The 17,543-nt window shown below is 35.1% G+C and overlaps 2 protein-coding genes across 2 annotated transcripts in view; both read left to right on the forward strand.

The window, feature by feature from the left end:
• The first annotated feature begins 459 nt into the window (after window positions 1–459).
• Window positions 460–1,880, forward strand: LOC117315216 (spindle pole body component 97-like). The gene is made up of 2 exons (XM_033869361.1): window positions 460–1,093; window positions 1,666–1,880. Exons 1-2 carry the CDS (start codon window positions 460–462, stop codon window positions 1,878–1,880), a joined length of 849 nt encoding a protein of 282 aa, XP_033725252.1.
• Window positions 1,881–12,623: 10,743 nt separating this feature from the next.
• LOC117315026 overlaps window positions 12,624–17,543 on the forward strand; it is a 69,975-nt gene continuing 65,055 nt past the window's right edge. The window contains 6 exon segments of the mRNA XM_033869157.1: window positions 12,624–12,740; window positions 13,097–13,211; window positions 13,849–13,983; window positions 15,102–15,167; window positions 16,050–16,115; window positions 16,528–16,715. Coding sequence (XP_033725048.1) covers window positions 13,173–13,211; window positions 13,849–13,983; window positions 15,102–15,167; window positions 16,050–16,115; window positions 16,528–16,715 — 494 coding nt within the window. The 5' untranslated portion in view covers window positions 12,624–12,740; window positions 13,097–13,172.

Below are 17,543 nucleotides of genomic sequence, written 5' to 3' on the forward strand. Positions count from 1 at the left end.
GCAAACAATTTGTATGGTTGGGCCATGTCGCAGTCTCTCCCAACCCATGACTTTTGTTGGCTTAATGATCAAGAAATGGAAACATTCGATGTGATGGGTATTTCAGACGATTCACAAGAAGGTTACATCCTAGAAGTAGATCTAGATTATCCCAGTGAGCTCCACGATCTCCATAACGACTATCCATTGGCCCCCGAGCGAATTCAAGCTACTGCAGACATGTTGTCCCCCTATGCCTCAAAATTACTAGAAGATCTTGAGTTAAAACGGACATCGACTGAAAAACTAATTCCAAATTTGAACCCCAAAACTAATATGTTCTACACTATCGCAACTTCAAACAATATCTCTCGTTAGGTATGAAATTGACCAAAGTCCACCGGGTGCTCTCCTTTCAACAGTCGTCATGACTCAAGACATACATCGATTTTAATACGGAGAGGAGAAAGATGGCAAAGAATGACTTCGAAAAGGACTCTGAGGAAGCGAGTGGATGTGAAACTCGTCAACAGTCAGAAGAAAGCCAAGAAGCTAACCTGCAAACCATCATTCCATGCATTCAAGATATTCTCTGAAGAGCTTGTCGCCGTTCATATGTTAAAACAGAAGCTTTACTTCAACCGACCCATCTATGTTGGCTTCAGTATCCTCGATATCTCTAAAACCCTCATGTATGATTTCCACTACAACTACATCAAGAGCAAATATGAGTCTAAGGCAACACTGCTCTTTACAGATACGGATTCCCTGGCGTATGTCTTACGCACAAATGACCTATACGAGGACATGTTGCAAGATCAATGCCTTTTCGATACATCAGAATATGACAAAGACCATCCACTTTACAGCCTGACGAACAAATCAGTACTCGGAAAGATGAAGGATGAAACACATGGGAATGCCATACATGCCTTCATTGGATTGAAATCAAAAATGTACGCCTACGTCTACGACACAACATCAACGACAGAGGTGGATGGAGAGCTTGTGAAAACCACAACTCATGTCGAGACGAAAAGAGCAAAAGGAATTAAGAAAAACGTCGTCCAGAACCAAACACACTACGAGCAATATCAGCAATGTTTATTTGGTCGTACGCTACTCATATCAAATATGACGCAAATAAGAAGCTATGACCATCAATTGTATAACATCAACATGAACACGATTGGATTGTCACCATTCGATGACAAACGTTATTTGTTGGACGATGGGATCACTAGCTATGCATATGGACATTGGCGGATAACTAATTAGGAGAGTAAACTATCCTGGAAAGGTCTAATATCAGGACCCCGTTTCATGGGAAAGGGTTTACATATACACAGATCATTCGAGTACCATTATTCGGGTGGTAGATGAGTCTCAGTAATATAAATATTGTACATTTTAGAGTAGGTTTTATGTACAGGCATACACAAGATGGGTCCCTGACTTGTGTACTGTCTTATTGACAGGGACTATACATATTTGATGTAACAAAAAAAAAAAAAATGTCGAGTTATTTTTACCCATAATGCATCTGATACAGTATATATAAAGGGCCAGATAGCAAATTTCTCATTTAGTATCTGGACGGCGAAGAGAACGCATCGCCATGAAGCATCATTGTCATATTTGCTTTAGTCAATATATCTGGCCACAGGATTTAAAACGTCACGTAAGACAAACATTCGGACGGCGAGAATGTTTTTGCTCAGCAGCAGCAGCAGCAGCAAGAAATATCCAGTAGAGAGAGGTTGATTAAGTCAGCACAAGATGAACTTAACCGGCAGCAGCAGCAGCAGCAGCAGCAGCAACAGCAGCAGCAACAGCAACAGCAGCAACAGCAGCAGATTTCCAATAGAGAGTTTGATTCAGCCAGCACACAATGGATTTAACCAGCAGCAGCAGCAAGATTGTGTGTTTAAGCATCCTTTTACTGCAAATGTTTCCGGGCCGACCTCGTGTGGAAAGACCTATTTTGTCAAAACTCTGCTTCAAACTTGTATGGCAAAGATATTACCAACTCCACAGCGTATCATATGGCTGTACAAACGGTGGCAACCACTATATGATATCATCGCGTCAACTGTTTGGCCGAAAGTAGAATTCATCCGAGGTATTCCTTTGGATTTAGACCAGGATTCTTTTATTAATCCAAATGTTAGGAACTTGTTGATATTGGATGATCTCATGTCGACGGCGAGCAAGGATCCTCGCGTTAACGAATTATTTACGGAGGGGAGCCACCACAGAAACTTGTACAATAAAGATCAAACACAGAGGAAGAATTGTCATTATTTAGTGCTCTTCAACAATCCTATCGATAAACAGCAAGTCATGACTCTTTCGAGACAGATGTATCCTGGGAATCACGAATACTTGATGAGACATTTCAAAGAGGCCACTAATAAACCTTATGGATATCTGCTCATCGAATTAAAACCCTCAACACCCGAGTCTTCACGCATGCGCTATGACATATTTTCTGAACGGTCTATAAAAGGACCACAAAAGTACACCAACGATCATTTTGAGGCTGACACTCCAACTGTGCAGACGTATACTCAGCAGCAGCAGGAAGAAGAATTGGGAGAGCTAGATTCGGAGGATATGTCAGCTTGCGACGACTGTGGTATCATGTTTCAAGACATACACGATTTACAAAGACACTTGAAGAACTGGTGCCCCGAAAGTGATTCCCGAAAAAGAAAGCTACCATCAAACGAAGAGAATGAACCCGTAGCTAAGAAATGGTTGTCTTTGGAGAGTTTAGAATCACTTGACAAAGAATTCGATAGTGATGAACACGAGGTTTTAAATGTCATTATGGAAAAAGCCAACACTGCAAACGAAGAGGAATGGAATAAAAAGTATGAAAAATACGTTAACGAAGGCATGTCTGATGACGAAGTCAAAGAAAAAACAGAGGAACAAATGAAAGCTAAAGATATGGGTCTATTTCTTAAAGACTACGGATCGATTATTTTGTCCATTCTTCAATTACAACATGGGCCAATCCACGAACAGGTCAGGGAGGATGTGACCAATTTTATCAGCGATGGATATGAAGCCAGGAAAGCGATAAGAATGGCGCTCAAAAAGAACCGTCATGTCTTAGAAGAGATGTGGGATTATGAGGAATCAGATTCTGAAGAGGAAAATGGAGAGGAGGATGATGAATCGGATGTTGACTCCGAAGATGAGGAATCGGACGATGACTCCGAAGCGGATGAAAACTGATATAAATATAGTGTATCGTGTCTAAAAGTTTCATTTAACGTCTAGAAGTCAACAAGGAAGGATGCCTTCTTGGGAGGATTATTTAAGAGACATCTACTTCAACCCGTTAATGCAGGGAGTTTCTCTGGACCCGATAAATTGTATAGATATGTACGGAAAGACGGAAAATACGTCATCAGTAAATACAAAATAAGAAAATGGTTACAACGCCAAGAGCCATACAGTCTTCAGAGATCCCTATGACGTCCATTCAAGCGAAACAAAATCATAGTGACGGGTATCGACGACCAATGGTCGGCTGATCTCATGGACATGGTCAAGTTCAAGAGTGAAAACGACGATTATGCCTACGTACTCATAGTCATAGACGTGTTCTCCAAGTATATATCGATGAGACCTCTTAAAGACAAGAAAGGAACATCTGTATCAAAGGCATTAGCAGACATTCTCGGTCGGGGGAGACAACCCGGTCGGATCCGTACCGATAAGGGCCAAGAATTTCGATCGAAAGAGGTGAATACACTCATGGATGGATATGGCATACAACATCTCTATGCGCAAAACGAATCAAAAACAGCGGTAGCCAGCCGAGCGTGTAATCAAGACCACACAATCTAGATTGTACAGATATTTCACGCACAGAAGAAACTATGAATATGTGAAGAAATTACAAATGTTTGCCGAAAGCTACAATCAGACGTATCATAGCAAATGTAACTAAAGACAAGGAAACTTCTGTCTGGTGGAGAATATATTGGCCGAAGAAACAAAAAAGAAAAAAACCCGAGAAAAACGAAGAAGACTCATTAACCGTTCAAATTCAAGGTTGGAGATAAGGTACGGTTGTCTCATTTGAGAAACCTTTTCTCCCGAGAGTATGACGAAAAATGGACAGGAGAGATATTTACCATTTCTCAAAAGATACTACGGGGAGGTCTACCGGTGTACAGAGTCAAAGACTATGATGGAGACGAGATTAAAGGTACCTTTTATCAGTCGGAACTCCAGAAGGTGGAAGTTCGTGATGATGACATGTGGAAAGTGGAAAACATATTGAAGACCAGAGGAAAGGGACGAAACAAACAACACTTTGTGAAATGGCTTCACTGGCCTAAGAAATTTAATTCTTGGATACGCGCATCTGACGTTGTCGATTTGTAGGAGAGTGAACTATCCTAGAAAGGTCCAATGTCAGGACCCCGTAATATGGGAATGGGCGTTCACAGATCGTTCTAGTGCTATACTATGGGTGGAAGATGATTCTCGTTAGTTATAAATAATGATATTGTCCATGATAGAGTAGGTATTCTTTGTAAGGGTGGATGTGGGGATGGCTCTCCGACCTACATTCATTCCATCGCGACGGGGAAAATAAAATGTTGTACAAAAAACTTTTTTTTAATTTTTAATTTCAAATTCACCCGCAAGCCTAATTAACACACCGGATGTGTATACACTAAGGAATTTACACCTTTACACACACACACACATACACACACAGAGGTCGCTGTTGGACTAGATACATTTGCATTTTGTCATGTTCGCCGGAGGAATAATCATTGTCATTTGGACCATTTACGTTAAAGGTTGGCTATATATATTATGTAATCATACTCTACACTGTAGTTTGTTTAATCTCTGTTATGATAACAAAATGTAACGTATACTGTAGTTTAGATATGCTATGAGAGTGTATGACCTAGTTATCTTTTATTTTCCCTGATATGCATACGCATGACTTAATGATTATATTTCGCATTTTTTGTCCAATTGTAGGTCAGTCTTGTCCACATTCCACTTGTCCACCACAGTTGACTACTGCAGCGCCACCTATGTCTCCAAGTCCGAAAACGGCAGCACCACCGGTCGAATTCATCAGACTCCCGAAAACAATTGCTCCTGTTGAATATGACCTTGTGGTGACCCCTAATATGTATGGACCTGATCCGGATCAATTTACATTTGATGGAAATGTTAACATCAAGATAGAATGTAAAAATGGAACGGACAAAATAATCATACATTCAAAGGAACTTGTAATAGTGGACACGGACCTGAAACCAGAGGTGGCACCGGAAGATATAAAAATCGACAGTATGAGTGAAGATACGACACAACAACTTCTGACATTTAAGTTAAATAAGAACATGCTTCCTAATAGTATTTATCACCTGTCCATTAAATTCAACGGACCCCTGAAAAAGGACCTCGCGGGACTTTATCTTAGCTCGTATCAACAAGGAGGCGAGACCAAGTAAGTTATCTACAAATAAATAAATAAATAAATAAATAGATAAATAAATTAATTAATTAATAAATTTAAAAAAATCTAATTCAACAGAATTACGGGAGAAAAAGAAAGAAAACCAGTAAATTATTATTTCGTTTCCAAAGCGATCACTGTGTGCAACTTTGACTTACATTTACAAATGCTGATATCCATATAAACAAATGAATTTATCTAATTTACGATTGTGTTTAAAACTCAACACACGCATATTTCATTGTTGGATACTTGACGATTAGAGATTTCGATATTTTAATTGATTATATACATCTACATATACATGTGCATGCTGTTTAATAATCGAAACTGAAATAAAAACGTGATCAGTCAGAAGATAGACACATCGTCATCAATTTGTACAATGTATTACAAAAAATAAACAAATAAATTAAGAAATTAAGAAATAGCAAGAATAATATTTGGTGATAACTATGTTTCTACCATTTCCTGAATTTTATTTTATTTTCCCACCAGATATTTAGCAACAACACAGTTCCAACCCACCGACGCCAGGAAGGCGTTTCCCTGTTTCGATGAGCCAGGTTTTAAAGCCGTCTTTAAGATCACCATTCTGAGACAAGCTGGTTGGCATACATTGTCTAACTCCCCGATTGCTTCTACCGAAGACAGGTAATACCCATATTCTACAGTAGATAGGTAGTTCTCATATTCTATAGAAGATAGGTAATTATCATATTCTACCAAAGATAGGTAATTCTCATATTCTACAGAAGATAGGTAATTCTCATATTCTATAGAAGATACATGTAGGTAATTCTCATATTCTACAGAAGATAGGTAATTCTCATATTCTACAGAAGATAGGTAATTCTCATATTCTACAGAAAATAGGTAATTCTCATATTCTACAGAAGATAGGCAATTCTCAGATTCTACCGAAGATAAGCAATTCTCATATTCTACAGAAGATAGGTAATTCTCATATTTTACAGAAGATAGGTAATTCTCATATTCTACCGAAGATTGGTAATTTTCATATTCTATATTAGATAGGTAATTTTCATATTCTACAGAAGATAGGTCATTCTCATATTCTACAGAAGATAGGTAATTTTCAGATTCTACCGAAGATAAGCAATTCTCATATTCTACAGAAGATAGGTAATTCTCATATTTTACAGAAGATAGGTAATTCTCATATTTACAGAAGATAGGTAATTCTCATATTCTACAGAAGATAGGTAATACCCATATTCTACAGAAGATAGGTAATTCTCATATTTTACAGAAGATAGGTAATTCTCATATTCTACCGAAGATTGGTAATTTTCATATTCTATATTAGATAGGTAATTTTCATATTATACAGAAGATAGGCAATTTTTAGATTCTACCGAAGATAAGCAATTCTCATATTCTACAGAAGATAGGTAATTCTCATATTTTACAGAAGATAAGCAATTCTCATATTCTACAGAAGATAGGTAATTCTCATATTTTACAGAAGATAAGCAATTCTCATATTCTACAGAAGATAGGTAATACCCATATTCTACAGAAGATAGGTAATTCTCATATTCTACAGAAGATAGGTAATTCTCATATTCTACAGAAGTTAGGTAATTCTCATATTCTACAGAAGTTAGGTAATTCTCATATTCTACAGAAGATAGGTAATTCTCATATTCTACAGAAGATAGGTAATTCTCATATTCTACCGAAGATTGGTAATTTTCATATTCTATATTAGATAGGTAATTTTCATATTCTACAGAAGATAGGCAATTTTCAGATTCTACCGAAGATAGGTAATTCTCATATTTTACAGAAGATAGGTAATTCTCATATTCTACCGAAGATTTGTAATTTTCATATTCTACAGAAGATAGGTAATTCTCATATTCTACAGAAGATAGGTAATTCTCATATTCTACCGAAGATTTGTAATTTTCATATTCTACAGAAGATAGGAAATTCTCATATTCTACAGAAGATAGGTAATTCTCATATTTTACAGAAGATAGGTAATTCTCATATTCTACCGAAGATTGGTAATTTTCATATTCTATATTAGATAGGTAATTTTCATATTCTACAGAAGATAGGTCATTCTCATATTCTACAGAAAATAGGTAATTCTCATATTCTACAGAAGATAGGAAATACCCGTATTCTACAGAAGATAGGTAATTCTCATATTCTACAGAAGATAGGCAATTCTCAGATTCTACCGAAGATAGGTAATTCTCATATTTTACAGAAGATAGGTAATTCTCATATTTTACCGAAGATAGGTAATTTTCATATTCTACAGAAGATAGGTAATTCTCATATTCTACAGAAGATAGGCAATTTTCAGATTCTACAGAAGATAGGTAATTCTCATATTTTACAGAAGATAGGTAATTCTCATATTCTATATTAGAAAGGCAATTTTCAGATTCTACCGAAGATAAGCAATTCTCATATTCTACAGAAGATAGGTAATTCTCATATTTTACAGAAGATAGGTAATTCTCATATTCTACAGAAGATAGGTAATTCTCACATTCTACAGAAGATAGGTAATACCCATATTCTATAGAAGATAGGTAATTCTCATATTCTACAGAAGATAGGTAATTCTCATATTCTATATTAGATAGGTAATTTTCATATTCTACAGAAGATAGGCAATTCTCAGATTCTACCGAAGATAAGCAATTCTCATATTCTACAGAAGATAGGTAATTCTCATATTTTACAGAAGATAGGTAATTCTCATATTCTACAGAAGATAGGTAATTCTCATATTCTATATTAGATATGTAATTTTCATATTCTACAGAAGATAGGCAATTCTCAGATTCTACCGAAGATAAGCAATTCTCATATTCTACAGAAGATAGGTAATTCTCATATTTTACAGAAGATAGGTAATTCTCATATTTTACAGAAGATAGGTAATTCTCATATTCTACAGAAGATAGGTAATTCTCATATTCTACAGAAGATAGGTAATTCTCATATTCTACAGAAGATAGGAAATACCCATATTCTACAGAAGATAGGTAATACCCATATTCTACAGAAGATAGGTAATACCCATATTCTACAGAAGATAGGTAATACCCATATTCTACAGAAGATAGGTCATTCTCATATTCTACAGAAGATAGGTAATTCTCATATTCTACAGAACATAGGCAATTCTCAGATTCTACCGAAGATAAGCAATTCTCATATTCTACAGAAGATAGGTAATTCTCATATTTTACAGAAGATTGGTAATTTTCATATTCTATATTAGATAGGTAATTTTCATATTCTACCGAAGATAGGTCATTCTCATATTCTACAGAAGATAGGTAATTCTCATATTTTACAGAAGATTGGTAATTTTCATATTCTATATTAGATAGGTAATTTTCATATTCTACAGAAGATAGGTCATTCTCATATTCTACAGAAGATAGGTAATTTTCAGATTCTACCGAAGATAAGCAATTCTCATATTCTACAGAAGATAGGTAATTCTCATATTTTACAGAAGATAGGTAATTCTCATATTTACAGAAGATAGGTAATTCTCATATTCTACAGAAGATAGGTAATTCTCATATTCTACAGAAGATAGGTAATTCTCATATTTACAGAAGATAGGTCATTCTCATATTCTACAGAAGATAGGTAATACCCATATTCTACAGAAGATAGGTAATTCTCATATTTTACAGAAGATAGGTAATTCTCATATTCTACTGAATATTGGTAATTTTCATATTCTACCGAAGATTGGTAATTTTCATATTCTATATTAGATAGGTAATTCTCATATTCTACAGAAGATAGGAAATACCCGTATTCTACAGAAGATAGGTAATTCTCATATTCTACCGAAGATAAGCAATTCTCATATTCTACCGAAGATTGGTAATTTTCATATTCTATATTAGATAGGTAATTCTCATATTCTACAGAAGATAGGAAATACCCGTATTCTACAGAAGATAGGTAATTCTCATATTCTACCGAAGATAAGCAATTCTCATATTCTACCGAAGATTGGTAATTTTCATATTCTACAGAAGATAGGTCATTCTCATATTCTACAGAAGATAGGTAATTCTCATATTCTACAGAAGATAGGTAATTCTCATATTCTACAGAAGATAGGAAATACCCATATTCTACAGAAGATAGGTAATTCTCATATTCTACAGAAGATAGGCAATTTCAATATTCTACAGAAGATAGGTAATTCTCATATTCTACAGAATATAGGTAATTCTCATATTCTACAGAAGATAGGTAATTCTCATATTCTACAGAAGATATGTTATTCTCATATTCTACAGGAGAAGATAGGTAATTCTCATATTCTACAAAATATAGGTAATACCCATATTCTACAGAAGATAGGTAATACTCATATTCTACCGAAGATAGGTAATTCTCATATTCTACAAAAGATAGGTACTACCCATATTCTACAGAAGAAAGTTAATACCCATCCTCATTAATTCTCCGATTTCTTCTACCGAGGACAGTCTATACCCATAGTCAATCATCATTAAATGTATATGCCACTGTCAAAGTTCGTATCTAACGCCCTTAGGATTGATACGCCTTTCTGCTTATTACGCTATAAGTTAACATACCCGAATTCGGCTCAACTTGATTTATAATCCGATCCTAAAACAAATTTCGGAAATAACGAAGTATTCCCTCTGGTCCTGTTTGACGGTATGCTGATATTTCCCAGAAATAACGATGTTATGATAATTCCATTGATATGATCGGGGAATTAAGATAATATTAGAATCATATAGTTATCTTCTACGAATGAAGATTATTTTGATAATCATATTCTTATGCTCCAATCATGAATATGTCATAGCTATGATGTTGATCTTACCAGTAATATCTAGGAATGACGATTATCTTAGTAATCATTATTTTGTTGTCGCAGAATTAAGGGTCATCTATATAGCAGAATAATGTTGAATTTCAAACACGAATAAATAGCTTAAAATTTGCACAAAAATAGTCATGTAATATACCAAAATGTTTGTTTGGACATGTAGTGTCTTAAAATCACACCTAATTTGATGTAGATGCTAATAATTTCTTCTATAGAGTTACTTTGTGGTAAGTTGTAGCATGGAATAATTCTAAGCCACAAAACTAACCAAACCTGAAAAAAGCCCAGCTGTTATGCTCACAGGTGTCTATAGCACAGGGTAGGAGCATTTGTTTGACCGGATTTGACTTTATATGTATAAACACATATTTAGTTTTGACCTTGAAATGCAAATGGCGGCTGTGGATGATATTACACAAATATGGCATAAAGGGAGGCATTTCAGCCATTAAAAATGCTCCTATATCATACATTTAAGACATCTGATTATAGTAAGAATGACCATTTTAAGACAAATTGTCAAACTGGTGAGTTTTGGGCCTTTTTCAGAAATATATGTCTTTTACCCCAAACTCAACGGCTGAAATTTTTTTCCTAAAAACAGTCTTCCTGCCATGTCTAGAGTTCTCTATAGTATCTAATATGAGCATTTTTTACGTTTGAAATACCTTCTTATATGCCATAATTGTCTGATCTTATTCACAACCGCCATTTGCATTTCAAGGTCTAAATAAAATCAGTGTTAATACAGATCATAAAGTCCAATCTAGTCAAACCAATGCTCCTAGTTTGTGCTTTAGACCCTTGTGAGCAAAACGACATGACTGTTTTGCACAATAAATGAGATACGAATGAGTTAATTATGTCCCCCTGAAACATGCATTTTTCCCATGTTTTGTTGAAATTTACGAACTACTGAACAAATTGAATGTCAACAGCAAGGCCCAAAGTTTGACATGATACATATCAAAATTTTATCAAGTTACTTCTATTAAATTGCATACTAGTAGGGATGTATAGCCTTGTAAAATATCAACTGTTTTGGCTGGATTTGCTGTTTAGATGCCCCTTAACAGTAGAACTATTATACTTTAGCTATAACGATATTCCAGTTATAATATCTCTATTTCCGTGGAAAGAACATCCTAGTAATCAAATTGTTGAAGTTAGTGTTAGTATTTTTATATTGTTTTGTTCCAGAAATGAAATGAAGGCTGATATTTTCGCGCCAACCTTACGAATGTCGACATACCTGGTAGCTTTCGTTGTGTCCCAATTCCAAAACTCAAGCGGGACAACTCAGAACAACATCGAGGTTTGTTGTTATCTCCCTTGAACAATTGACCGATCTGCTCTGGTCGCCCAAATTCTCTTCCTTGTCGTTGGAAACATTCGGTGGCGTAATTGTAACACACTTCCCTTTCACCTTGGCGGTCGAGGTTAGATTCCCCGATCGGACGTAAAAACACCTGCCTAAATGAAACGTAAAAGTTATACCTAAGCCCCCGGTAGCGCCACCTATTGGCGTATCTTATGCCAAAGAGAAAATAATTACGTCCTAATTCTTCCCATCAACAGACTGAAATTATATATCTTGTAGCTGCCGTACTTAACTAAACTTTTATTGAAAGGTGTTAATATATCTTCTGTCTTCTGTATAATCCTTACAGTACGGCGCGTGGGCCAAGCCTGATTCTGTCCCCTACACACAGGAGGCGCTAAATCTCGGCATCAACATCATCACATTTTACGAAAAGCTGTTCGACATACCATTCCCTCTACAGAAACAAGGTTTGTTTCTAACTTCGGAAAATATGATTTGAAATTGAATTAAAGGAACATGAATTGTTATGACAGGATAAAGATTTGAATACGGCTTATTTGAAATCGCAGTTTCCAAACTATCCTGCAGAAATCAGAAATAGGGTTCATAACCTTTCGTTTCTAGAATTGACCCCAGCAAAATGAAATAAACTTGAAGACAAAAGATCGCCAATTTCCTTGTGTCATGTTTATATGAGAATAAGGATAAATTCAAGAAGCCTATGTCACTACAACTAAGTATAATTAACATATGGGCATATCTTACGACTTATCAAGTTTTTATTTTCTTTCTCCAACATTTGCTGTCTCTTTCGATTATAAACGGCCGTACATCGCAATAAATGATAATGCTGTCAGCAAATACGTCTATTGTCTTATATAACAGATATGATTGCGATCCCGGACTACCCTCTGGGAGGTATGGAGAACTGGGGACTTGTCACATACCGCGAGGAAGCCATGTTGTTCAATCCCAAAACAAACTCAGAGTACACCAAACAAAGGGTCACAAAGGTCATTGCGCATGAGCTCTCGCATCAGGTAAATTGTTATTAATGGTTTGAACTGTGTTAATGCTATGAGGTAGCTGAAAACAATGTGTATATTTTATTGGATATGGGTTAATGGTCATGAATTGATCAAAATATTATCCTTTAAATGAATTGATTGACTGCAGCTAAAACAAAATTTAATTTATTTTTGTAATTCTTTTTCTCAGCAGAATGACTCATTATACTTTTGTTGACGTTTTCTTCAATCACATCTCAGTAATGTCACTTTGTCGACTCTCTGCGCATAAAAAAGATAACATATAAACGCAAATATATAATTTTCTTATTACTATGACGTTTGACCATCAATGACCTTTGACCTGTCTCTTAACCTTTGACCTGCAGTGGTTCGGTGACCTTGTAACCATGCAATGGTGGGATGACCTCTGGCTGAACGAAGGTTTCGCTACCTACATGGAGTATGTGGGTACAAACTTCTCACATCCTGACTGGGAACATCGTAAGTATTCGTGTCAACCCAAGTATAGAGCATCGCTCACGAGATTTACAAATATGAAACAGAGATTGTTGTGGTTCTTTAGTCTAACTCTCAAATTGTATTGGAAGATGCTAGTATCTTATGTGTTTTGTATCCCCCCCCACCTATAAATGAACGATCTTTCTATCACGTGTCAGCGTACTCATTGTCCTCAATATTTAAGTGTGATGTAATTAATTAACACCTAATGTTCATTCATGTCCTTTCAAACAACTTATTTGTATGGTAAATTTTATATAGTAGACTTCTTCCCTTGCCAGAGGTTAAATTTAAAAGTAATTCAGAAACAATTAAGATTATCAGTTGATAACATGTATGCCACTCGTAGTGTCCAGGTTTTGTATCAATGTATGTCACCGTTTTGTAGAAGATATACGTTGGTTTTGCCTGTAGAAGAATTACATAGTCTTTTCCTGTTACTCAATCCAATTGTTTTGCATTTCTGTAATAAAATATTTCAGGTGACTCTTTTGACATATTTTATTACATTTTCTTTATATATTTATCATATTTTATTACATTTCTTTATATATTTATCATATTTTATTACATTTCTTTATATATATACCATATTTGTTGTTTCCACCCTGTACCACAGTTTGACCAGTTTGCCGTTGGAGACCTTTACGACGCCTTTGACTTTGATGGACACCGTACATCCCATCCTATATATGTACCCGTCAGCACTCCTGTAGAAATCGGCGAAATATTTGACCGCATATCGTACTCAAAGGTGAGTGGTTCATAGCCCTATGCATGCAGACGGTAAATACCGTAACACAGCCACACGTCAAAAGACACGTGAACCTGATTACATTTTCAGCTTAGAAAAAGAGTTAATAAGAATCAATAGTTTGATTAAAATATATTTTTTCCATAACTCTTTTCGCAATAAAAAGTAGAGTACTGCATTAATTAACCACAACATACATTAACATACCATTTCTCGTTCGTAAAATGTTTAGAAATTAATGTCATTAGTTGTATAAAAACAACAGCGAATATCGACATATCAGCGAAACCTTAATTCAAATTCAATATGGATTAAACGAGGGCAAAATAATAAAAAATATAAAGATTTGTATGGAGACTCCTTAAAAAGTACACGGAGAATAAGGACAGGCGCTCCGGAAGAGTAAGCGTCTTCTGCTTCATCGAGGATACCCCTCATACCAATCTAGGTCACGGCGACACCCCTCATACCAATCTAGGTCACGACGACACCCCTCATACCAATCTAGGTCACGGCGACACCCCTCATACCAATCTAGGTCACGACGACACCCCTCATAGATATCTAGGTCACGACGACACCCCTCATACCAATTTAGGTCACGGCGACACCCCTCATACAAATCTAGGTCACGACGACACCCCCCATTCCAATCTAGGTCACGACGACACCCCTTATACAAATCTAGGTCAAATCAAGGTTAATTAGGGATAACGGGAACATAAGTTTGATTACCCAATCAACCGGAACGTGTAAACACCGTCGTTAGGGGATAATTATAATCATAATCATTTAATTTACCATAACTATATCTATTGCGACGGCGTCAGTCCACCTTTAATTATGAATGTTCCGTTTAAAAAATAACGCTGTCGGAAAGGAATACATTCTTAATATTTTATCTCGCAATATATCAATTATCTGCAGAATTCTATCAAAGCACTTTGCTGTTTAATCGTTGAAATTTTGTGTTAAATCTATTGGATATTCGACAAAGTGATTTATATAAAAGATGATTGAATTAAATCCATATGATGTTAAAGTACAAGATCCAAATGTTGTGTAAAACATTTTGTTTGGGTACTAAATCTATCAACTTGTCATATTTTTCCTTACAGGGAGGCTCAGTTATTCGCATGATGAGATACTTCCTAGGAGGAGACACATTTGATACTGCACTAACGGTAAGTATATTGCAGATGTCAATTGAATCCATTCTATATTAAAACACCAAACGAAATCTTAACTTGGAACGTCAAATTTGTTGGTTGGCAACATTTGTATTCTTACGAATGGTTGCAAGTATAAGAATATATAAGCTTAGTTAATATGCAAATCCTAGTCCTATCATTGATGGAGAACCTTAGAAGGACGAATGAAATGATAATGTAATTTTATTCATTTAAGGATTTACTTGAAAAGTTTTGCTATGGAGATTAACCGCGAAGTTCCAAAACGTAAAAATATATTCAAGTTAATCGATAAAATCTTATATACTATACACAACCTATGGAAATCTACATTTATTGATGGACTTATTTCTGTTAGAAGGTTTATTATTACACAGCTGTATCAGCCAATCAAAAGCGACGTTACAAACGGTGATATCATTTTTTCCTAATTTTTAATCCAATGGACATTCTTATTACAAGCAGGATTAATTTATTGTTCAAATTCGAAGAATATAGATATATTTGTATGTCTTTTGTGGATTCTTTACTAGGGGAATACATTTGGAACATAACGTGTTCATACTATTACAAGCAAAACGTCCCAATACAATCATCAACAAATTGGATATTGATTTTATGCTTCCATTTTTCTTCTGTTATTTATTTAATAAAAACAACCAACATTAAACGTCACCGTTTTTATGAATAAATAGAATAACGACATAATAACGAACTATAATTCCAGCTCAAAATCGATCAAACGAAGACAAAATATGAACAAAAATTTGCATCAAAACTTCAGCAGTGAAATACTTAGCACATAAAGATATTTGCTGTAATTTTATGTGGTTGTGGATATCGATATCAGATTATAATGTTTTGAATTATTTGCAGACCTACCTCAAGGAATTGAAATTTGGCGTTGCAGAACATAATATTCTATTCAGCAAAATGAACGAGGTAAGAATCTACGGAGAATATACTTATCATTATCGTTAATTTTCAACGATATTTACGTTCATAGCATACTTCTCAACAAGTAACACGTTCAATTTAGAAATAAATATATATTCCATGCTTTTGTGAACAAATGCCCCAAATAAAAATACGAATATAATTCTTATTTTTAAGTAAAGTTTCTTAGGTAAAACATTCTCCTTGTAACAACTAAATATTTGCGGAGAATTGTGGCATTTTAATGTCCTTATTTTGAAATAATAGCTTTTAAAAAATTGCTTGATTTCTCCGAAATGTCTAGATATCAAGAAAGTTTGAAGTTTTCACAACAATCGATTCGGTGTCCCTTAAGATGACTTTTAAATATCAAACATAAGTAGAGAATTGAAATTTTAAAATCTATTCTTTTTTTCAGCAAGCAAAAAAAGATGGCAAACAATTACCATTTACTGTTAAAGACATTTTGGACACATGGATTCTGCAAATGAATTATCCTGTTGTCATGGTTACCAGATCTGAAAGCGGGAAACTCAAACTGGAGCAGAAACGTTTCCTAATGGACAGAAACTCTACTGTACCTGATAAACACCAGTCCAAGTTTGGGTAAATGGTTTATATAGCCACCTTATATAAATACACAAACCCTACATACCTAATCAATACAGTTAAAATTCTACATCAATACCCTTCTTGACGTCACCATCCATTGATAAATACAAATGTACTTTATTGACATAAAAAGCTTCAATACTGACGTCATCCATAGGCCAGTTTTATCTATTTTCCTTAACTTAAAGTAATTCCCTTACTTAAAGTTTTCCATGTGGAAGCATTACAACATTAAAGAAAAGTTTCTTAACTACGATTATTCCCTCCTAAATTATGAAATGCTTTCCCATGGAAAATTTAAAATTAAGCAATTCCCATCAGTTAAGGAATGTTGATGAAGCCATGGTCGGACAAGATATTAGCCGCTTCCTAGAGACTTGTTAAGGAAGACCAATCCGAAGAGTATCATACTTGTAAGCCAGAGGTCACGTGTTTGATCCCTAGTGGTAATATTGTAATAAATATGATAATGAACACATACATTAATACAATGCACGTGCGAGTTTTACTTTACATCAGTAGCGAAAGGCGGATTTAAACAATGAATTCTTACCAAGCATTCTAAATAGTCCACATTAAATAAAAAGTTGTTATACCAAAAATATATCCATTATTTGTATATAATGTTGATTATCCTCTTTTACATGTTTCTCCCATAAAACAGGAAATTTTGATAACAGCGAGGAATCCTAACATATGTAAAACCCAAATAACAGATCGGTACCTCAATACGACCAGAAAGCAACCTTCCACCTCATTTGCTTCTTCGATCAATTTTGTGGGTTTTTATGTACTTTTTTAATGCCGCTCACATCTGGATGA

The sequence above is a fragment of the Pecten maximus genome, chromosome 17 (assembly GCF_902652985.1).
Source record: "Pecten maximus chromosome 17, xPecMax1.1, whole genome shotgun sequence".
NCBI lineage: Eukaryota > Metazoa > Mollusca > Bivalvia > Pectinida > Pectinidae > Pecten > Pecten maximus.

Excerpts from the sequence above, each read along its gene's own strand:
- LOC117315216 (XM_033869361.1), top strand. The coding sequence starts at position 460 with ATGACTTCGAAAAGGACTCTGAGGAAGCGAGTGGATGTGAAACTCGTC. Across the intron at positions 1,094-1,665 it reads TCAGCAATGTTTATTTGGTC|ACAAACATTCGGACGGCGAG; the intron begins GTACGCTACTCA and ends ACGTCACGTAAG.